The 24,702-nt window shown below is 39.2% G+C and overlaps 1 protein-coding gene across 2 annotated transcripts in view; it reads left to right on the top strand.

The window, feature by feature from the left end:
• Positions 1–24,702, top strand: part of ERC1 (ELKS/RAB6-interacting/CAST family member 1) — a gene marked incomplete at its 3' end in the record, with an annotated part of 279,280 nt that overhangs the window by 167,152 nt on the left and 87,426 nt on the right. For both annotated transcript variants that reach the window (XM_084278306.1, XM_084278305.1), the window contains one exon: positions 11,667–11,827. In XM_084278306.1, coding sequence (XP_084134432.1) covers positions 11,667–11,827 — 161 coding nt within the window. The remainder of the gene's footprint in view (positions 1–11,666; positions 11,828–24,702) is intronic.

Genomic DNA, 24,702 nt, shown 5'->3' with positions numbered 1-24,702 from the left:
GCCAATACGGAATACAGGCCATTACCTGTTCATTCCTTCCTTCCTTAAGTAGGTACTTCAACTGAAGTTTCTGAATTAGCAGTCTGATCTTGACACCTTCTATCAATTTTTTTTTGAGCTTACGGTTCTCAGTAGGAAATTTTAAATGAGTTTAAGTGTGTAAGTATGCAAATAGCTGTATCTGTGTTTCTACACTGTCACTTCTTATCCTACACAGGGCAGATTTATCTGCGTTTTGAGAAAAAAAAAATTACCCCTGAATATTGTAATGGCCATGTATTGTTTAAATGTAATTTCTTATGCTAATTTCTTTCTCCCACTATCTTAAGTCATTGCAGCAGGATTTAATATTCTTTCAGGTACATATTACATGTAAAACATGTTCACAATAAGACCCGTGAAATTCTCTACTTCAACATTCATATCTGTTTATTAAGGAAAAATAAATGCAAATACTAGAACTTTCTTCACAGTTCTCTCCTATTTCCTCTTTTCATGTTCACTGTGATTTCCCTGTGGTAAGTACAAGGTCTGCAGAGGTTTGAATGCACAGTACAGCCTTTTCTCTCTTAAGTTACTGTACAGAAATTTTGGACAAGTTTTGAATGATACCTCTCAGGTCCCTGTAAATGGAAAATACAACATGGAATTTCTCATGAACCACTTAACTATAGGTGTTTACTGTACAGTGTAGAAACATCAGAATTCTCACTGCTCTGTGACATATACTGGACAGTTTGCTTCTTAATGAATGTTTTTATGTTGTCTTCTCATCTCCTAATGAGAAGCTTGATAAACCAAGTGATTGGAGATCAAGGGAGTAACCCAAGGTATGGTTGGGAGTAAAGGGGCTGGAGCCTCACTGCTTCCCAGTTTACATTCTCTTTGGCTGAACTTGAATATTTTCTGCAAAGCTCCTTCTATAAAAGTTCTGCCAAACTCATTTTGGTTTTTGAGCACATGTAGAAAGCAATTTGTGTATTTGATTCATATTAAGTAAAAACATTGTGCTAAAAATTTATATTTTAATTTGTTTCACTGATATATTTTTTAAGACCTCTTTAAGTCAGTTGTCTGCCTGAAGTAGTGTCTTGCCATTGTTTTTCAAGAGATACTTCTTTTTTCATTCTTGTGTCTCATTCTTTTCTTCTGGGTAGCGAAAGCGTTTTGGCTAGTTAAAGTTTACTGTGTGCTCTGTCCTTGTCAGTAAATATGTTTACAGTCATTTTAGAAGTGCTGCTTCTCCCTGAAGTTACTACTCCCCAGGTATTTCAAGGGATTTGTATTGAGTCACACACCTTGCTTATGCAATAACATACCTTTCAAGAGGTGTACCAGAGTGGAATTTTTACTCTCTTCTGTCCTAGATGTGTTCAGTTATGCCAAGTTGGGGTTTGCAAGATTTTTTTTTTGCCTCCAATAAAGAAGAATGAATGGGTAAAAACCAAAGATTAATAGAAAATCATGTCCAAAGACTTCAGGGCAGAGATCTTTTTTCTGATATCGTAGGGAAAAATACCTTGTTAATCTTTTTGGTTTGTTCCATTTGTTGCACTCATTTAAGGTTGCAAAGTGGGCAAAATTTTACTACTTTTAGGAGAATTTGGGTTACTGAAAGGTTGATTAAGCTCTGTTCAAAATACACATTGAATATTTCTCCATTTTCGCACAATTGTAGGGGTTGGAAGGGACCACCAGAGATCATCCAGTCCAACCCCAAAGTCATATAAGTCACATTGTCATATAAAGAAATGCTGATAGAAGCTGTTACATAGAAATTGTGTGCAAATGCTGATTTTAAAATCATTTTGTCTGGATTTTTATTCCTTTTTATTGTTTAATAGATAAATACTGATTTCATGTTATACCTTTTATTACAGTCAAGTATTCCAGATAAAGCTCTATCTTGGCATCTCTCTACCTGTTATATTATTTTCTTAACCTACCTCTAGATGGTATTTTATTTGTTGTGGCTCAAAGGAAAAATGAAAGTCTTGCAGATTTGGCTACATCATGCTTGCTTGGAATTGTAAGGACCCAAGCAAACACTTGTGCTAATGTTTGTTTAAAGCTAGTTCTGTGAGTTTTTTTAATTTGGAATTTCTTTTCCATTTTCCAGTTGCATTTTTTAACCATGATCCTAGATGCAAATGTGATACAATAATATGTAGATTAGAGCATTCAAAAAGGTGGTTAGACTTGTACATTAGATTAATAAATTTAAAAATACGTACAGTTTTTCTGATATAATTTGCTTTCCCCCACAATCCATTAAGTGCAAGAAAAGAAAGCATAATCCTTTCCAGACCATTCTTCTATATAGAAAAACACGGAAGAGTGACAAACTTGAGGACCATTAGGTTGAGGCTGCCTCTTCTTTTTTGAAACTTTTCCTACTCCTACAAAAGTTTTTGAATTTTGCTGTACTGCTGTTTACCATCAGATTCCTTGAAACCCATCACTGAATTTCAGCCTGAGTTGGCTCGGTACGGTGGGATTACGTTTTCGTTATTGTGGTTAGGTTCTGCTGTTTGCTTGCTTTCTGTTAACTACAATGCCAAAGATCTGCTTCCACAAGTTAGTAGATGTGGAAACTTTCCTGAGCTTGCCAATGAGACTGTGCTACTTCAGTTAGCCACATGTTCAACCATCCTGTGGCATTGCCTGTGCTTTCACATAATAACTGTGTTTTCGTGTATTTATGTTCATGATCCTTAATGTCTTTAGGGAAAAGAGTGTTAGAATTGTATGTGGAATTAGCATACCATTTTTTCACTATTTGTAGAGAGTTAATAGACCATCCCAGATTCTTTCTCTTCAGAGAATCAGTCTATGCCATATAAATTGACAGTCAATGCCATGCTATGTAGCACAGCGTTGAATACTTACTTTAAATATTATTCAGCTACGTCTAAACTGTCTGCCATGGTGATATATCCTAATTAACCTGAAACTGTCTAAAATGCAACAACATGGAAATCAGCATGGTCTACAGAAGGCTTGTAGAAAACCTGCTGAAATCCTTGGGCAATTAGTCTGTGCTGGAAGGCTTCTTTGCCACAGTTGTTACTGTTGCCTTAGCAATCACAGAGCAGATCTATCCGAAGAGGGGTTAAGTTACTTTGAAGATGTCCGTGTTTAGAGCTCTGGCTGGAGTATCGTGAATTAGCCATCGTTCTAGAGAATCTGTTTGGATTTAACAAGTTGTGCTAAATGACTGTGTGCAGAATGTGCTAAATGTGCTAAATTCTGGTGTCTCTGTCGAGGTTTTCAAATGGTGATCAAAGGCCAGGTTCTTGCAGGATTGTTTGTTATCCCTTGAATTGTTTGTTATTCCTTGAAGTAGTATTGCTGCCCTGTTCCCAAGCGGCTGGCGAGATTCATTGCTGGCCACAGAAGATAAACACGAGACACTTCACTAAGACTGCAGATCCATGTAAAATAAAACAGAACAGCTTCCTTTGATATGGTTGCAAGGCTTAAAAAAGCTAATGAGAATACCTCACTGGATAATGGTTCCAGTTGAGGGAAATACAGAAATAAAATTGTGAGTTGTTATAGTCATCATATACCAGAGACTACAACAGCTTTCTGTCCTCAACAGAAATCAGAATTCAGTTTTTCACTTATATTTTCCAGGCCTGACTCAAATTAAGCAGAGACTGTTACTGCTTCCTTCCTAAGAGCTGTTGCCCCAGCAGTAGGCTGTTGCTTATTTATATGGCTTATGGCCCTAACTGAGGAGATACAACTCCCAAAGCTACCTCCAAGCATCCTAACAGGACACACAGCTGTGACTTAGTCATGAAGCCTGGAGGATCAGGAGCTCTTTCCCAAACATCTGTGAATTTTGATTCGTCTTCCTTCATACAAGAGCTCTCAGAGTCTGAGCAAAAAGCACTCTTGAGTGATACTCAAGTAACATTCTTCTTAAGAGAGACTCCTATATTCCAATTTTTGTGGATTCTGCAGGAGTAACATGGTAATGTCAGGTATCTGGTGAGTCAAATGTTAGTTCTATTCATTGCCTAGAGCCATCAGTAGAGACAATAAGGAGCAACACAGAGCATTAGCTTCTCTTCATTATCAGATGGGGTTTTTTTATAATAAAAGTTTCTGTTGGGAGGCCAACTCATGGAATCAAGAGTCGTCAGCTAAGTATCTCACTATGACAGTGATAAGAAAATTTGCATTCAAATCCTGCAGCTTTTCAGACCACAGTCTTTTGTTCTCTCTCTCTTTCTCCCCTCCTTTTTCCCAATTAATAATCTAAGAATGGGACAGTGGCACCAGTTCTGTTAAGCCACAAAGCCCACTCACTGTATTTTATCAGGGATGTCAAATTTACAAAATCCTAACAACCTAAAAACTGAAGGCGCACACACTAATGTAAAGAAACACAACATTTTCCCTAAAATTATTGCTGTATATTACAGATGATAAGAAGATTCTGCCATTTCTCTGGAGAACTGATAATCCACCAGCCATTTTCACATCTTTGACACTAACTCCCTTTATTGTGAAGAAAACAGAACTCCTCACCTTCCTCCTGTGCACAGTCTGCCACAGTCCTCTAACATGCACAGCTGACCTTGGCAAAAGGAGTGCTGTGAATCTGGCATTCTCTTTGAGGTGGAGGTGAATGTGATGTATAGAAACATCTTAATTGTTACACAGTATTCTGCTGTGATTCTTTCCGAGTGTCTTTAGGTAGGGTCTTCAACTAAGGGATTTCCACTTGTGAAGAAAAAGTTTTTCAAAAAGGGGAGCGGGGGTGGGGTGTTTTCACTTGTCTGCATGGATCTTGTGGCAATGTTCTTTAGCAGTGACAATACAGAATAAGTGAAGTAGTTATATAGGGTGATATGTATAGGAAGAACACTCTCGGTGAACATCTGTTCACCTTAGTGTATATTCATAGTGCCTACAATTACAGAATAAAAATTAAGGTAAAGGATCTTAACCTCTTATGTGTCTGCTTCAGAAAGATTAGTGGTGGTCGCATTGTCATAGTAGAGAAGCCAGCAGCCTCACAGTGTGGCAGAGATTTCAGCTCTTCTCTTAGTTGAAGCTGTCCTTCCAGAGAAAACCTTCCTTCCCAACCAGAAAGTACAATTTAATTTTATCAGGGGTGGGGGAGATGTGAAGATTTTTTTCAATTTTGGGGGTTTGGTTTGGGTTTTTTTTAGATGCTGGTTATTTCTCTCATTTTCCTCTGATATTTTTAGCTCTCAAAAAGCTATTCCTAACAACTTTCCCAATATCTATAAGAATTTGAAAGTTGCTCCCTTGATTCAGAATAGCCAAGAATTTAGTTAAGTGTCTTGGATATAGTCTTTAAGAGTACCTAAAGCCACCCTGCTGCTTTAACGAAAATGGGGCTATGATGAAGCCATAATTCATTTCCCTCTTACTTTGTGTAAAGGTTTATTAGCTTGTGATTTAAGCAAACCATCTGGTCCTGCTGGCATTCCAAGTTATGTCAGACTGAATGCTTTCTCCCTGTAATATGTTACTTGAGGCAGTTAAATTACATACTTAAGTCCAAAGTCTGGCCTGTGCTTTTTCCATGTCTTAACATCTGTTCTGGGAAAATTTTTTGGGATCCAAACAAGTTTGTGTGGAGCCAGAACTCTTGTCTTTGTCTTCCTTTTCATGTGTGTTTCTTTCCCTTCCCTCTGTCCTGCAGCCTGATCAGTTTGATTAAGTAAAAGACAATCCAGAAATGTGCACTATTCCTTTATCATACAGTAATGTGCACAGTGAAATGAAAAACAGTTAAAAAGCTCAAGAGCTGTGAAAAAGTATGGAGTCCTCTGAGAGAGTTGTACTTTAAGAGAAATCTAATGGTAATTATTTGTAATGGTACTTACTTATAATTGCTAGACTTTTTGTTTTGCTGGCCTAATTCATTCTGGGCAAAAGTACAAATTTTCTAGTACATTTTGTCTTGTAAGGCAAATTTCTTGTTTATACAAGGTCTGTGTTCGGAAATCAATAATTTTAAATATGCAAGTTAGCCTGCTGAGGTGGTTTTGAAAAATAATTTCTCTAGTGACTGATGGAAAATTAATTGTTCATGTTGGTATTTGTCTCTATTCTCTAATATTTAATCATTTTGTGTTCCATCTGAAGCTTTTGAAACACAATAATGAATATAAGCAGCCATCCCATATCCTACTGTGTCTGTAGGTATATTGAAAGAAAAAAGATGTATTTCTTTAACTCAGAAACATTAAAATGTATAATTAAACATTGAAGTATAAGTTACTCATGTATCGTTGCATGTGAGGTACTGTATCTTCACTTTAGGAGTAGGGTTCTTAGTATAATAGTCAAGTCCATTTGTCATGCCCTTTCAGACTTTTAGTTATGGACTGATATGCAGACTTTTGTGTTTGATCTAAAGAGAAAAGAAGAAAAATATGAAGGAAAAATCAGTAAGTCCTTGGACCATCTGGATGACCGAAACTTAAGCTGAATTGGTAAAAAAACTCATGAAATTCAGCAGGACCAAAAGCGAGGTCCTGCCCCTGGTGTGAGGCAATCCCCAGTATCAATACAGACTGGGGGATGAATGGATTTGAGAGCAGCCTTGCAGAGAAGAACTTGGGGATACTGGAGGATGAAAAATTGGATGCGAGCTGTCAATGAGTGCTTGCAGCCCCAAAAGCAAACTGTATCCTGGCTGCATAAAAAGAAGCATGGCCAGCAGAAAGAGGTGATTCTTCCTCTCTACTCCACCCTCATAAAACCCCGCCTGGAGTACTGCATCTAGCTCTGCACCTGTTGGAGCAAGTCCAGAGGAGAGACACCAAGATCATCAGGTGGCTGGAGCACTTCTTTTTTGAGGGACGGCTGAGAGAATTTGGCAATCTGGAGAAAAGAAGGCTTCTGGGAGACCTTATTGTGGTCTTCCAGTGTATAAAGGGGCTTAGAAGAAAGAGACTTTTTAACGAGGCCTGTAGTGACAGAATGAGGGGCAGTGGTTTTAAACTGAAAGAGGGTAGTTTTAAACTGCACAGTGAACGAAACACTGCAACATGTTGCCCAGAGAAGTTGCGGATGCCCCATCATTAATTGTTCCAGATCAAGTTGGATGGGACTTTTAGCAACTTGATCTAGTGAAAAATGTCCCTGCCCATGGCAGGAGGGTTATAGTAGATGATGTTTAAAGGTGCCTTCCAAGACAAACCATTCTATGATTCTGTGAAAAATGAACAACAGAAAAATGCAGTCTCTCCTACAAAGCTTTAGTCAACATTAAACATTTTTTACATAGCGTACCAGTGATTTGGTATCCTTACTTAATGTTATTTGTGTTAATCATGCACATTTGAACTATGGATGCGTTCATGTCCTGTCACTTGAGACTGGAAAATTTTCCTTTGCAGTGTCTGTGGTAGTCATTCTTTAACTTTTTCTTGTTTCTTTATATGCACATAGCATATAAAAGTGGAATGCGTGGGTCACCATTTCAGAATATATCCTCTGCCCTGCACTTTTTTTTAAGTGCATTTTGCTCCTTTCTTTGCCATATTGATGGTTTTGTCCTTTGCCTCTTTGTATTTGCACAGCACCACTGTAATGAATTACATCATGTTACTAGCATTCATGATGTATTTGTTGCTTGGATAATGACCCAAAATTGCTCTACTTCTCTGACAAGGTGTAAGCAGAAAATTAAGCTCCGGACTTATCTTCCTGAGAGCTGTGGAGGCCTTTTTCAGTTTTCCGTGCAATTGATCCGTCATCACTGAGAGAGAAAAGGTCACAGTGGGAAGAAAAAGGTAGCTGACCCACTGCTTTGTGATTTTAACACACTGCAGAGTCCAGGGATCCTGAGGCTGCTTTAGTTAGCTTGTCTGTGTAGACTGACCTTAGGTATTAGAGTCTTTGGGCTCTGATTTTAAAAGGCAACCACTATCAACCACATAAGTTGATGTAGCTTTCTACCTGACATGAAATACTACTGCATCACTGAAATTTTCAGTGGTGCATCAGTTCTCTCTTAACAGGTGGGAATTTGATCTTGCCTGTCCTGATCGTCAGTAGCACATCCAGGAGCTAGCACAGAAGTTGGTAGGGTTCACAACCTCATTAACGTTGTTCATATCCAGTCCATTTCTCAATTTTTACTGTGTATTAATAAGACTTTCAGGGAACTTGACCAAGCTCTTTGAAGTCCCTGGCTTCACATTACCCAGTCAATATCCAAAAAAGATTACCAGGAAAAACACATACTGGGACATAATGTGGTATCTGTATGTCTGTTTTCTGATTAGGACAGTTGCATCAGATGGACCTAAAGGTAAAGTTTGTAGGAGCAGGGGAGATTATAATGGTAGACAGTCTCCTGAAAAGGATTTACTTTTTTTTTATTACATAATTTCTTCTACTTCTTTATAGGCTGCCATTGACATGGTAGATAAACTCCTGTTCTACTGCCTTTTTTTCTCTACCTTGCTTGCATGCTTTCTAGGGAGATGTAATACTGTGTAGACAATTTGTCCTATGTTGATGTTTCCCTTTTCTGTTACTGTGATTCCCACAGTGATGTAATTTACATAGTTTGCCCTCTTTCACATAGTTTGTTCGGTTTCCCAGGAGCTCTCTAATGAAAACTTCATACAGCTTCATGTTCATACTTAAAGATAAGCTGTCACCTGGCCAAGTCACTTAGGGCCTAAAACCAATGAAAAACATAGTCACCATTTCGGTTCTCTGCAGATCCATCCTGCTCAGAATTCATGAAGGCCTTGCAGGCCTGTCTGCAGAGAAGTGAATCACAGGTGAGACATAAATAGTCAAAGATATACTCTGCTTTACATAATATCATTTCAGCAGAGAGAAAAGAGTAATAAGAAGTGCACTATATTGCACCTTCTGAAATGGAAACTTTCTACTTATAACTGACAGGGCACAAGCTTACCTACAGTTAAATTGAAAATGTCAACGGCATGTCTCTGAAACTGGCTCAGCCTGCCAAGAACTCTGGTTCTTGGCAAATAGTGCTTCTTTATTATATAATTAGCTGCTCTTAGGGTGGGGGGTGGGGAATCATGGGTAGATTTGAAGTTTTTTTGTATAGGCTAAATGACACGTGCTTTGCAAGCAGTTTGCTTCCAGTGACTATTCCTGTATCGTTTCTCACAGGACTGCTTTACTAGGACACATACAGACAGGTCTGTGCTAAGCTTCATAAACTGCCAAATTATATGCTTTGTTTTGTAGAAGTTTAATTGAAATGAGCCCATGGAATATCTATAACTTGATACATCTGAACAGTGAAGTCTTTATTGTGAATACAGTCATTATTTTGGTAAATTTTGTCCTGCCTGAATCTCATGATGAACGGAGAGGGTGGAAGGTAACAGCAGTTACGTGAATTAAGTTGCTGGCACAGTTTAAAAGCCACTTGCATTCCAGACATTCCTAATGCGTGATTAGATCCATTTTCTGCTAACCTGCAAAAATACAGGATATAATCTTAGAATTAAAATAATTTCCAAATGGAGCAATGAGAAAAAGATTAAGTACCTGCAGTAACCACTACTGCAAAGTACTCCTGCAAAGTTAGATCTTGGAACCTTCCTTGGCCTAGGTACCAACCTCTAGCCTTTTTGTGTCTTGAGCCAGCACGGAGTTGTTATGCTACAGATCCACATCAAGCCAAACAGCCCGTCAGTGTTAGCATCACGAATCTCGATGACCGAGAATGGAATGAAGGGTGTCAGAAATCTTTCAAACCTGATTATAGAAAAGATGTTGCTTCACAGATTGTTTTATCTTGGCAACTGACAGATTGACACAAGCTAGTTTGATTGTTGCGGTTAGCTGGAGGCTTGTTCATTTGAGGCTGTTTTCTGTTATAAGCAGAGGGGGTTGTAATTGACGTGCCTCTTTTCTCCTCAGTTTAAAGGACAATGTTTATGTAGGTAATTCTGAGCCACTCCAAGGAAGAAGCAGCTGATACACTGGAAGCTGATACATTGGTAGACCTTCATTTCCCCAGCATATTGCTGTTTTTCTAGGCATAAGTTTCCATCCTAGAAGTAGTTTTGTTGTTCATTGTTTCTGCAGTTTTTCTCTGCGTTCTTTCCTGAAATATTTCCTATTTCATTTTATGGTGTTTTCTCTTTGTTTTAAAAATTGACAGAGTTTCTAATTTTTCTCTGTGTGTGTACACTAAATACTAATAAGACAGGAAAGGTTTGGTTATTATATGCATGCTAGCCAGTTTGGACTACATGTCACAGAAATTCTCCTTGGGTCTATTGATTACTAGATGAATTATTGGCTGCATGTTTTGAATACATTTTGGTAATTGCATATTTTGATTTGTTCTTAATTTGCTGGGCGTAAGAAGAACGCTTGTTGTCCCCTGCATTTGAGTGTCAGTAGATAGGCTTTCTGCAGTAATGTTTCTTGCTCTATCACTGATTGAGGATGAAAAACGATTTTGTTATCCATATTTGTCATGAGACATTACCTCTGTCTTTAGGAGTACAGGATTTATTAAAACAAGAGGTGCTATGTTGCATCCCTTCTGTTATCTGGCACCCGTGTAGCGAATGATATGACCAACTCTCTTTGTAAACACACGTACGAAATTGAACTTAATATGATTTCAGTAATTCACTTCCAGGATGAAGAACAAGTTGATTGTTTTGCAGGGATATAAATGCAGTGCAGTGGTGTCATGTTGAATTTATACAAGTGCTTGGTTATGTGCAGTAGTAACATCTGAATTTCTCCTATTTGAAGCACATTATAAAATTGTGTATGAAGACTTGTTTGTGATAGAGAAATCTTTCGGAAGAGGTCAGTGAAAGCAGTGTGTGCCATTCCAGAAATATTAAAAAATGATTAAAAGAATATCCAGATACTTTTGTATGTTACATGTAGCTATACTTCAGCATTTATTGTGGTTGTGCATGTTACTCAGAGATAAATTCTAATGGAGACAGAACTTGCTCCAAGGGCAAAATAAATTATTATGTCCCTCTGTGTAATATCTATGCTAGAATTCACAGTCATGTTAATTCTGAACCTTTCCCATTTGCTGAAGGTACCAGCATTGTTCTGCAGTACCAGTCTGCTGTCAGCAACTCTTTGAATCTCTCTTGTAGTGCTAAATCACAAAACATGCCTAGAAGCATCATTCAACAGATATTCTGAGGGAAGTAGCTTCAGGGGAATGCAATCCTCTTCCTGGTCTGGAAACATTAGATTTGTCCTTGAAGTGCTCATGTATTTTTTTCTTTAGACATCATTTACAGAGAAAGTGAGTTTTTATACTTTTGCTGTATTATCAATGGATTCCACTTAATATCTGGTGTTTTTGTGGGCTAATTACAATAGATATAGGGCGTCCTTTTATCCTTGTGGTACATTTTCTGAAATAAAAATACCGAAAATTTGTAGTTTGCTACAGTAATGGTAATATTCCAGTGACCAGCCTATGTTAATTCACAGAGTGTAATGTTGCTTCAGTCAAGTCTAATGTACAAAGCACTAGATGATGCTTCCGTCTCCAGAATTATTTGCAGTGTATATGCACTGGTAACCTTTGTGCTCCAGTTCAGTCATGACATTTAGTAAGTTCCATTTGATCACTTATGCGCTATTTTTCTCTCCTCCTGTCTTCCCTAAAAATGCTTTAGGTAGAAGAGCTGATGATGGCTATGGAGAAGGTTAAGCAGGAGCTGGAGTCAATGAAAGCAAAATTGTCCTCAACACAACAGTCTTTGGCTGAGAAGGAAACCCATTTGACTAACCTACGAGCTGAAAGAAGGAAACATTTGGAGGAAGTCCTGGAGATGAAGTAAGCATTTCCTTTCATTATTTGTAGGCATTTTTTTTATACCTCTGAATTCTCCTCTGATCCCTGGTGTTCTAAAGACAACCACTCTATGAATATGTCTCTGTAGATAGCAGCTCCCTGTGTAATTGAGTTGAGTTTTCAGAACTGACTTCTGACCAGAGATTACATTATTACTTGGACAAAGCTCTAAAACATTTCTTCCTTCTGATCATTTGCAGTACACGTATTATTTGCATAACAGCATCTTCAACGATCCTAAGCAATTATTTGGACTCAATTATTTTGTGTGAATGTGCCATTTTACTTTGAGTAGCCTATAATCTATGGTAAGGTAAGACACAAGTCATTGTAACAAATGACAGAAAAGAGGGAAGAGATAAACATAATGTTAGGTAGATGTAATGCTAAAATCAGATTACAGATGTCTGGTCTGCTAGAGTATTTTTCAATCTCATGTGTGTGATTCATTAGCACTGGAACAGAGTTTGAAGTTCTCTATCAGCCAGGCTTCTCTTGTCATCTTTACATAAGGACGTCTGAATAAAACCAAGCTTTGAGGAGGTGGAGAGAAGTGAGGAATCAGACTTCTAAGGTTTTAAATACTTCCTAATTTCTGACTATGCATTATAGATAAATAGTTATCCTCAGTTTAGGGAGACATGAATCCATTTAGTGCAGTGATGGATAGTGCTGCCAGCAGTTCATTAGAAACACTTTCAGTTGTTTAGCCAGCCCTGAAGAGAAGGAACATTTTTATTGGCAGGACCAGCAGTGGTTCCTCCACTGTGGTTTTGTGACCCATTATTTATTTATTTAACTTTTCTATGCAAGCCTCTTTCTTTTTTTTCTGGGTTTTTTTCTTTTTTTTTTTTTTCATGAAAGGATAGAAAAACAGCTGTTACAAAATGGAAAGAGAGGTGGCTTAGATCTTGAAACTCTTACTTAGGAGTGCTGTATAAAGTGGTCCAAACCTCCCCAGCTTCATATTCAGCTGTGAGAGTCTGATCTAGACCTGGCATAATGACATTGGAAGTCTGCAGTACTTAAAAGCCATGCTTTTTGTTTTTAATAAAAAAATTCTCTTGAGCTATAAATTTGGCTGCCTTGAGAGTTGGTGTATTGGGGGATGGGAAGAATAGCTCTTAAGGTGATGTGGGAATCCAAAGCAACTGGAGATATATCCCACATCCAATCACTTGGCAGTACTTTCTTCTGCCAAACTGCTCTGCCAAACCTTCTCATTAAAATACACACGTAGTGTACAGTATATCCTGAAATGTATTTGGAATTGTGTGGCTCTAGAGCCTTTAATATAACTACTCCCTTCTTTTAAATTATGACCTCTCTTAGCTGCATAAGTTATTGTTGGAAAGTTATTGCACTGAAATGTAGTATCAGGAACTGCCTAAACTGGTAGATCCATTGTACCTCATAAGGAAGAAGAATACTGGAGAGAATGGTAATGCTGTCAGCACATGGAGAAAAAGATGGAAAAAACATTACGTTTGTATAGTTAGCTAGCTGAGCATGTTTTAGTCATAGCTGGTCTGTCTTTAAGTTCTACAGAGCTGCCAAAGGCATCCAAACTTCAAAAACTCACCCTCACCACGAGGATCTGTTGCAAACAAGTCTCTACTGAGGACTCCCAGTCAATTAAATATATAAAGAAACTCCAGTATATTCTCTGTAGCCCTACTTTCCCAGCCAGTGCCTTTTAGGAAAAGCACTCATCTGTTTTCTAGTTTTGCAAAAAGTTTCTAATGTTGTTAAAATGTTTCCTACTATTTTAACTCAAAAATAACAGTAATTGAATGAACAGTCAATTTTGTGAAGTAGTTATCTGCTTTTGGTATCCTTAACAGAAAACAATAGCTGTTGTACAGATGAGTTCAAAGACACTGTGAAGCAATATTGTTTCCTGAGTTTTAGGGTATAGAATCATAGAATGTTTTGGGTTGGAAGGGACCTCAGAAGCCATCTAGTTGCAACCCCCCTGCTGTGGCCTGGGACACCTTCACTAGGCCAGGTTGTCCAAAACCCCATGGCCTTAAACTCTTTGAGTGATGGGGCTTCCACAACCTCTCTGGGCAACCTGTTCAAGTGCCTCATGACCCTCATAGTAAAGAATTTCTTCTTAACATCTAATCTAAACCCACCCTCTTTCAATGAAGCCATTGCCTCTTGTCTTATCACTACACTCCCTGGTGAACAGCCCCTCTCCCACTTTCCTGTAGGACCCCTTTAAGTATTGGCAAGCTGGAATTAGGTCTCCCTGGCGTCTTCTCTTCTTCAGGCTGAACAAGCTCAACTTTCACAGCCTGTCTTCACAGGAGAGGTGCTCCAGTCTCCTGATCATCTTTGTGGCCCTCCTTTGGACTCACTCCAACAGCTCTATGTCTTTTGTGCACTGGGGACCCCGGAGCTGGACAGGATACTCGAGGTGGGGTCTCACAAGAGCAGAGAAGAGGGGCAGAATCACCTTCCTCGACTTGCTGGCAGCACTGTTTTTGAGGCAGCCCAGGGCTCAGTTGGCCTTCTGAGCTGCTAGCGCACACCACCAGCTCATGTTGAGCTTGTCATCAATCAACACCCCCAAGTCCTTCTCTTCAGGGCTGCTCTCAATCCATTCTCCACCCAGCCTGTGGTTGTGCTTGGGATTGCACAGACCCACATGCAGGACCTTGTACTTAGCCTTGTGGAACTTCATACGGTTCGCATGGGCCCGTCTCTCCAGCCTGTCAAAGTCCCCCTGGATGGCGAGTTGACCTCTGCACACATACTTCACTGGAAAGAGTTTAGGTGTTCAAAAGCAGCACTGATTAAATTTGAGATTTGATAGAGGTGTAAGTTTAACAGCCTCAGCGCTGCAGTCAGCTAAGGGGGCAGGGGAGGATAGAAGAAAAAAGCTGAGGAAGTACCGCTTTAGGAGATTCTAGATATGGGCTGAAAGAAAGTGTTAAAGCAACAAGAGAACTCCAGAAATTTACCCCTGGGTTTTCATAGGAAGTTGTTAGATATTACATTAATGAAAAGATATATTTAAAATACTGTTTCTTAGAGTAGAACTTGTGTTTACTGCTGACTCTGTAACCCTGAGAAGATCATTTCACACTCCTTAGGGTGTACTGTGGCACTAGAATAGCACAAGTGTGAATTATTCCAAGGAAGAAATTTCACTCCTTAAAGCAATGCTATGTATTTTGAAGCCCTCTTCCTTTAAGTCTAATATTTTCATTTTCTTTAAAAAAACCTTTGTTGTTAGTAATTATGAGAGGTGGATAATGGTCTCTCTATTTATATCACCAAACATGATCTACTGTAAAAAAATACTAGTGAACTGCTAGGATTTTTGTTTTGTTATGTTTTCTTTAAGAAGTTCTAATGTTTCCATCATTCACAGCAAATCTTTTAAATTAGGCAGGAATAAAGTGCTGTCTACAGAGAAATCTCTGTTCTTTGTCCCATAAAAACCTGCTTAGGCTGAGCTGAGTTATAAACTGTTGAAAATCTCCAGTTTTCCTTTCCCTTTTTTTCTTCTGGTGTTGTCAGCAAATTTTGGCAGTGTGTGAAAATAACTGAGCACAGTCTAATCTAGGGCCGAGCTCATGCAATTGCCAGAACTGCAGCAGCAGACACTGCACTTAGAGGGAAGGGGAACAGACACTGTGTCTGCATGGAGAGAAGAGAGAATTTTATTTTCTCTTTTGACTGGGCCGACTGTTTGTTATGGTCAGAAGGACCAGAAGATTCTCCCTAGTCATCTGCTTCAGGGCTGAAAAGTCCCAGTTGGAGCATTTCTCAATCTCTTCTTTCAGACCTGGAAAACTGTCCAACAGCCCTTTCCTGAATTATGCCTTCTCTTGCTAATTGCAATTGCTGCTGGCCCTATAATTCAATGGATGCGGACTTACGTAACGTAGTTGGCGCTTCGGAGTTGAATCCTTCATCCTGCTGGCACATAACAGAAAGATTATTCCTTGTCCAAGAATCATTTGCTATCCTCTTTTGTCTTTAAAAGTAATCAAGGGTATTACAGCCGAATGAATTGTTATAATAGAACGTAATTTATATTTCAAAATCGAGCTGTCCAAAAATGTCCTTTGATTTCTTATGTGACTTTCCACGAGTGGTCTCTTGAATATTTATCGCAATAGTCTCTAATTACATGAACACATCTCACAGATAGTGTTTCGGTTGACAGAGAGTGTAGGTGGTGAGCACAGATGAACCAGGCCTGTGGAGCTTATTGAAGCTGTGTATTGTATTCCTTTCTTACTTCATCTGGGAGTTGGAAGGCCTGCTGAGAGCTTCACAAGGGCTGCTATTTAAAAAAAAAAAAAAGATGCCAACCTAGCAGTGCTGTACAGGAAGACTGCTCGTTCTTCTCTCTGCTACAGTTTTGCCTTATGATATGCAAGTCATTCAGAAATACTTGATAGATCTTGGTAAGTCCACATGTTCATTTTCAGGGCATCAGATTAGGAGGAGACAATCTCGTGCACACAAATGCTCATAACTGAAAATAAAGTCAATAGAAGCTGAGGTTGGTTTTCTTTTGAGCAGTTCATCCTTTCAACAATAAAGCAGTATTGTCTTGGAAGTATAAGGTTGAAATTCAAAGTAGTCCAAAAGAAAATTATTAATTAGCACGTGGCTTATTTGCCAGAAAAGTAGTATCAATTGAGTCAAAATGTGATATGAACTCATTTGAATGCAGCAAACAGTTTAACCAAACAAAAATATTTCAGGTTGTATGCACCCATAGAGAATAGAAGCAGAACAACAAAAAACTGTATCAGTGTATATCCAATGATAGCCTGATAACTCATCAGAAATTAGCTTCCTGGAAATTGAAGGGGGGGGGAGCTTTTTGTTTGGTTGATTTTTTGGGATTTGTTTGGGGGGGGGGCTTGCTTTTGGGGGGTTTAGGGGAGGGGGCAGGTCTGGTTTTGGTTTTGTGTCAGAGAAATTAGGATTTAAGCCTGTAGTTTAACATCAGTTAAGAAGAGAAGTGATTCCTCATTACAGGAGTTACATGTGTGCTTTATGTTTATAAACAGCTGTCCCTGTAGTTTGAAGTCACTTGGCATTTGTTGCCGGTGCTACAAAGCTGTGATGTTAACCTTGCACCCGCGAGGTGTGGCTTTCTATGTCCAGCACAAACTCTTCATCGTACTAAGCCCGACTATAAGATCTATGGGCCGGCCACCCGATATATCAGGCCATTGATGCAACTGCAGCAATGGTACCAAAGCACCTCCCGTAATTACTTTGTGTGAAATTGCATCAGCTAGAATCCCACAGGGGGCACTCCATGTCCATAGGATTTACAGTCTGGGGCGAAGCTGAGCAAGTGCATCTCCATCAGTTCCTTTTTTTCTTCTATCAGTTTAGGTTATGGGTTTTTTTTTTCTTTAAAATACCTTTTTCAGTGCATACAGTGAAAATGAATGCAAAATCATGAGATTTTGACATTTACCATTGTTTTGTCCTTTTTTAATTTGCAAGCATAGAATATATAATTACATGTTTATTTTAATTATATGTTGTCAACCAGTTAGATTTTGACATTTAAATAGTAAAAAGGTTGCATTAGTCTGAACTGTAAAAAAAAATAAATTAATAATTACTGGACAATGCAGGCAATATGTTTAAATAATTAGAAACAAATTGACCTTGGGACTGTTGTTAATCTCCAAGCGAATCATACAGAACTTGACAGGGAAGCTGGAATACAGTCTGTAGATATATTGTGTGTCTTTTGAGGCTCAAGTTTATTGAAAGAACAGAATTCTTTTTTTTTTTTCAAACCACAGTTCTCACTGTAATGAAACATTAGGCTTTTCATAGACGTAATTGTAGAATTCAGTTACCTTCAAATTTGGTGACTTCTGCTGTTATTTTTTTATTAAGGTGAAATCTTGAGAGGAACATAATCCCTTTTTCACATTTTTTCTCCTGGAAATTAAGGAATGAAGCCTGTTACCTTTTTTGTTCTCCTGCATTGTCCATGAACCTTCCAGTGCCCCGAGACACTCAAGTGTCATGGCAGCACTGGAGACAGCCTGATGCTTCTTTCTCAGTGCCACTGATACTAGATGTCCTGAATCCCACAAATAAGCAGAAGAGCTTATTTATGGGCAGCAACACAAAACTGTTTGGTCAAATGATTCATGTAGGTGAGAGCTGTTCAGCTCAAATCTCAAAATTTCACAGAAAGATAAACTGCAAAACAAAGAAGTGAACCTTTAGCAAAGTCTTCCTAAAAGAGGTGCCCATACGAGATTGTTGTGCTTTACTCTGTTTTAAGTATTGGAAGTTACATTTATGTCTTTTGCAACTGGCTTGTTTTTACTCTTCACCTTCCCCAGAAAGCTTTCTCTTCAGTGGCTTCTTTAGCTACTAAAATCTTGGCTCGATGTCTCACAGTCTCATTCTGTCTTGATAAAACCTCGGTATCTCATTTTATCTTGAAGTCTGTGGTCCGCGAGAACAGTCTTGTAGAGAGTAAGTACTGTACTATCTTAATGAGCCATGACAGGCCTGGAAGCAAGACCAACTGCTGAAAAGTACACCAGGTGGTGTTAAAGGGGTTTGTTCCACTTGGTAATTTCTAAGGCTATTAATGTTGTAGAGAGGAGTTGGAAAAAGGAGGTCCAGCCATTAACTTCCTGAGAATTTAGCTACACTGTGCTCTTGTTTCCATGCCTTTCCATGGGAGATGTTTGGGGTTTGTTTTTTTTCTTTTGGATGTGTTTTCCGGGTTTAGTCTAAGTGATCCCTTCGGTCGTTCTTGGAACTTGGTTTCTAGGTGGGGCAAAGAAATTAGACCTCTTTCAAGTGAGAATGTGAAAGACATAGCATATAGCCTCAGTGTTACAAATGCACAGGTTTTGTTATGTTTTTCTTTTCTATTAATAGATTGCAGAAATTGCTGTGAAAGATCTCATCAGTAGAGATCTTGGCATACATACACAGAGTACTAAAATGTATAATTTTTTTAGGCTTACACAATCCTAGCCCTAGAGAATGAATACCCTTTTTGTCTTTGCTCAGTTTGGTAGCTCATTATTGAAAACACACGTAGAGAGCAGGTGCACCACAGGATAATGTCTTGGAAGTCATTAGTGCCCCATGGTCTTTACTGCCCAAGGGGCATTGCTTTGGGAAAAGTTTGTCTTTACCATAACCTGCATATTGTGCATATATCTTATCTAAAGATATCTTATAGATAGAAGAGTGATGGGGGATCTTTTTCTAGAAATACTTACTTGGCTAATCCAATGTTAAACTGGAAGAGGAATGGAGAGAGGGACGCTTTTATTTTGACTAATGTATAAAACATATTGCTTGTAAGATAGCTCTATGGTTACGACTACACTGCCTTCTGCTAGCTAATTCTGCATGCCTTTTCCCATACAAAACACTGTTCTACCACTATATTCTAATGTATGCTTTCTGTAATTAAATACACTCAGGGTATCAGAAGTAAAGGTTTGACTGTTCAAGAAAACCTCAGGATATGAATCCTCCACTCCTATTATTTCTAGAACAACACTAGCAAAAATTTGTTTCCACATCTTCAGCATCCCTTTTTACTGTTTCCGTACACTTACCTACACAGCACATATAAACACCACTCTGATCTTGTATTTTAAAAGATGCAATGGTGTTTTGGCTCAGGACTTGGTAGCAGTAGTTTGTTTCCTATGCTAGCTGTTTCATCTGCATCAGTGATTCCTGTCGCCATCCCTAATCCAGCTATAAGATTCTGGGACTTCCAGGGGTGTTACTGAGCTAAACCAAATCAGGCACTTTTTACTTTCTGTTAAAGTCAAAAGAACCGTGAGTTCCTTGGGGTGCTTTTTCCTCTTTTGGAAGCGTGCACTGTAAATAGTGATGCATATAAATCAACTCTGTGAGCACTACATATTTCATTAACTACAGTCAGGTTGTGGGTTAATCGAAGTTCCAAGTGAAAATATTATGGTATCTCATTGCATATATTGTAGATTTAATGTAGTGTGAACAATAGTAGCTTTGAGCCACTGTAAATCCCATCCAGACATTGTCAACATAGTTCAAAATACAAGGAGGGAAATCTCAAAGGTTAGATGTGCTCATATGGCTTACGTGCATATGCGAGTCATTCTTTTATTGTTTTTAAATAACAGTGTAGCTTTGCGGGGTGTGAGGCACAGTGTAACTTCAGACTGTTTTCTGGAGTCAACCAGGAATTCCTTTTTTGAAAGTCAGGTCAATTTACTTTAATTACAGAAATAACCTCTGAAGCAAGTAATTGCTTCCCTACAATCCTGGAGGACAACATGTGGGAGTTGTGTAAAGAAAAATTGGAGAAATGAGTCAAGTCGTTGGCAGTCGCTACAATCTTTTTCTTTATACTGGATCTCTTTGTTTTCTTCCCTTCCCAATCAATACTTTTGAGTTCTTTTAGGCAAAATAAAAACCACCATCTGCGAGTCTGAAATTTCTGAGAAAACTCCGTAACGAGAGGATTTGGGAATCATTGATTTGTCTGGTGGTATCTTGTGTGTAGCGCAAATGACTACATGTAACAGAAGTTAAAACCATGAAAATTTACCAGAACTGTTTGTTTAGGAATCCTAAAAGTTAACACTAAACACACTAAAAGTGTCTTTCTTTAAGGTATAATACTGTCATTGCTTTGAGTCTCTTCTCTCCAATCCAATATTCAGTGTTACAGTTTATTCAGATTACAGGATAAAGAAAAGTGGAGCTGGTGTGTGTAGGGTTGTAGGAAAGACTGAAAAAGCAGACTTACAGCTCTTCAGGGAGTTAATCAGTAGGAGCCCTTGGAAAACGGTCCTTAGGGATGAAGGAGCAGAACAGAGCGAGCAGATCTTTGAAGATGCTTTCCATAGAGCATAAGAGCTCTCAGTTCCCAGATGTAGGAAATCAGTCAGGGAAGGGAAGAGACCAGCATGCTTGAGTTGAGACCTGCTGGTCAAACTAAGGAGCAAGAGGCAACTGTGCAAGCAGTGACAGGTAACCTGGGAAGAATATAGGGATGATGCCCAGTTGGGTAGGGATGGGTCAGGAAGGCCAAGGTACAGCTAGAGCCTAACTTGACAAGGGATGCAAAGAATAACAAGAAGGCCTTCTGCAGGTATGTTAACCAGAAGAGGAGAGTGAAAGCCCTGATATACAAAAATGGCGACCGCATATTAACAGACGAGAAGGCTGAGGTACTCACAACTTCTTTGCCTCAGTCTTCACTAGAAACTGCTCTCCTCAGCCCCTCCCACTGTGGGAGAAGAGTGGGTTCGTGACCACTTGAGGAACCTGAACATATATATTTCTATGGGACCTGATGAGATGCATCCCAGAGTCCTCAGGGAGTTGGCTGATGGGGTTGCCAAGCCACTCTCCATCATACATGAAAGTCATGGCAGTCAGGGGAAGTCCCTGGTGACTGGAAGAAGGGCAACGTTATCCCCATTTTTAAGAAGGGTGTCTCGGAATATCATGGAAAAGATCCTCCTAGAAACTATACTAAGGCACATGGAAGACAGGGAGGTGATTCGAGACAGTCATCATGGCTTCAACGGGGCAGGTCCTGCCTGACCAGCCTAGTGGCTTTCTATGATGGGGTGACCACATCAGCGGACACAGGAAGGGCGATGTCATCTATCTGGACTTCTGTAAAGCCTTTGACAGAGTCCCCCACAACATCCTTCTCTCTAAACCGGAGAGATGGATTTGATGAGTAGACTGTTTGGTGAATAAGCAATTGATTGGATGGTCACATCCAGAGAGTAGTCATCAACAGCTCAATGTCCAGATGGAGATCTGTCACAAGTGGTGTCCCTCAGGGGTCCGTACTGGGACCTGTATTATTTAGTATCTTCATCAGTGGCATTGATGATAAGGTTGAGTGCATCCTCAGCAAATTTCAGATAACACCAAGCTGAGTGGTGCAGTTGACACACCTGAAGGACAGGATGCCATTCAGAGGGATCGGGACAAGCTGAAGAAGTGTGCCCATGTGAACCTCATGGGTTTCAACAAGAACAACTGCAAGGTCCGGCGCCTGGGTCAGAACAATCCTTGTCATCAATACAGGCTGGGAGATGAAGTGATAGAGAGCAGCCCTGCAGAGAAGGACTTGGGGGTACTGGTGGATAAGAAGCTCAACATGAGCCAAAAATGCGTGCTTGCAGCCCAGAAGGCCAACCATATCCTGGGCTGCATCAAAAGGATCGTGGCCAGCAGGTCAAGGGAGGTGATTCTGCCCCTCTACTCTGCTCTCTTGAGACCCCACCTCAAGTACTGTGTCCAGTCCGACAGTCTCCAATATAAGAAGGACATGGAATTATTGCAGTGGGTCCAGAGGAGGGCCACGAAAATGATTAGAGGGCTGGAGCATCTCTCCTATGAAGACAGGCTGAGAGAGTTGGGATTGTTCAGCCTGGACAAGAGGAGGCTCTGGGGAGATCTTATAGAGGCCTTCCAGTACCCAAAGGGGCCTATAGGAAAGCTGGGAAGGGACTTATTTGAAGGGCCTGTAGTGATAGGATAATGGGGAATGGTTTTAAATTGGAAGGGGGCAGATTGAGATTGGATGTTAGGAAAAGATTCTTCACTACAAGGGTGGCGAGACACTGGAACATGTTGCCTAGGAACGTGCTGGCTGACCCCTCCCTGGTAGTGTTCAAGGCCAGGTTGGATGGGGCCTTGGGCAGCCTGGTCTAGTGAAAGGTGTCCCTGCCCATGGCTGGAGGGTTGGAACTAGGTGATCTTTAAGGTCGCCCCCAACCCTAACCATGCCATTATTCTGATTGTTTGACACATTGTCATATTTTGTATTCCCTAAAGCCACTTTTATAGCCCTTCCTCAAGTACTAAATAAGACTGTAGATTTCAGTAAACCTGTAGTTCTTTTTTCAATCTGCTAGCTTTAAAATTCTGTCCAGAAAATTGATGCTGAAAACTAAAGAATCACACTAGTTGATTTCCACTGTGTAATCTAGGAATCAAACTTTGCATATGAGGTTAAACTAAATGATGTAACTGGTATTTGCTGTACACTCTAAGAATCAACTGCTTTGATCACTTTGTTTAATTTCATGAGTAAAGTTTTGAGGCCATTGACCCTATTGTGAAAAGATGGCTACTGCAAGTAGCTTTGAGCAGCCAAAGATTTCATCAGCCTGCCGTCAGTTCCAAGAAATTTATTGGAGTAAATTGTCAAAAATATTGTTTGTAAATGCTTAGGCAGTAGCAAAGTGTTAAGTAACAGATAACATAAGTTTGATGAGACTACATCATGACAACTCAACCAGATCTCCCCATACACAAATCATAGTTACGGTAATACGGTAGATGTGATGTTTTGAGGAGGATTTCTGTTACTGTTTCACAGAACCATCCCATCAACAAAGTAGGATTGTATCCCTGATTAAGCTACTATGTAGTTTTCCAGATGGTAGCTGGAAAAGTCTAATTGGCAGTTCATTGTCAAAAGAGAAACCTCCATTCCAAGGTTTGCTTAGAGCTCAGTCCTAAGTCTGCTACTATTCAGAATGTCCTGTAATGAAGTGACTGTCAAGCCAAAGGGTTTATATTACAAAAATGCCAACAGGGGGATTGTTCAGACGTTTCAAAGAACAAAGTAAGAGCTCAAAATTATTTTGATAAGGTGAAGAGGGGTTCTAGAGAGGTTGTAGAGTACAGACAAATTATACCAATAATATAATCACAAATAGCTTAGATATAGGTGAACATGCTTTGGGGTAGACTAGATGTAACTGAAGGTAGGGAGGATGTCATCTTGCAGTTCTTGTGATTGTTCAGCACAGATCATATACTTCCCTTAATTAACATTTGTAAGACATAAACTCTTTGTAAGAGTTTAGTTCTTTTCATTGAAGGATTTTACATGTCAAAGCCTTCCTTTAAAAAAAAAAAAACAGAGGAATACTATTCTTGTTCCTCAAAGCGGTAAATGGAAAACAAAAACATGGAGTGACTTTCTCATTCATGACTGCAGTACATCAGTGATATCGGGAATTAAAATCTGAAGACATTAGGTTTTTAGATTTTTTCATATTTTAATGTTTTAGACACAAATATTTAATAAGAAGTGTGCGTGTAACATACCTTATGTATTTCTCTCTTGTAGCATGTTCTCATATGTATCCTTTCTACATCCTCATTTTTTCATTATGCGTCTATACCTAAAAATGAGTATGCTTATGATTTTACTGCAGTAATCAGAGAGAAGCAATCTATTTTCTTTTTCTAAGCTGAATTTCAGATTTGTCTTTCTTGCTAGTTTCCCACTGTTAATGAGGGCTTTGCTTTGGAGTTTGAAAAGCTAGATGAATTTAGCAAGATGTTAATTTAAAACAAAACCAAATAGTTTTTCACCGTGCCTTGAAAAATGTGAAGCTGGCTTTGGACTACAATTTCATAGGTTTTGTGACAAATGAGGCATGAAACAAATTGGCAAACCCACAATGTCCAAAGTACAGTGGTACAGTGTACTCTCTAATTCCCAGCCCTAAAGATCTCAGCAAAGGTCACAAATTAAACAAAGTCAAAAATTAATCAACTCTACAATCAAAATACAATTATTAAGGCTTTGGTTTACTACAAAGAATCAGTTGTGAAAGAAGTACTGAAACAAGCTCTTTTGTGTGGTAAGAGAAAGTCAACAGCAAGGTGTCGAACAGGAGAATGAAACCCTGCAGGTGAACCTGTCTTTGGAGCCAAAAGAAACCAGCACTTAGGCAAAAATGCAAGTAAACTGTTGGAGAATGGAAAGAGTGTTTGGTGCTAAGCCACAGATCATGTCAACGTTGTGTTTGGCCCAAAGATAAGCAGCCTGTGGA

This window comes from Gallinula chloropus (genome assembly GCF_964237585.1).
Source record: "Gallinula chloropus genome assembly, chromosome: 1".
Lineage (NCBI taxonomy): Eukaryota > Metazoa > Chordata > Aves > Gruiformes > Rallidae > Gallinula > Gallinula chloropus.
This window is presented reverse-complemented; position numbering and strand designations above follow the sequence as displayed.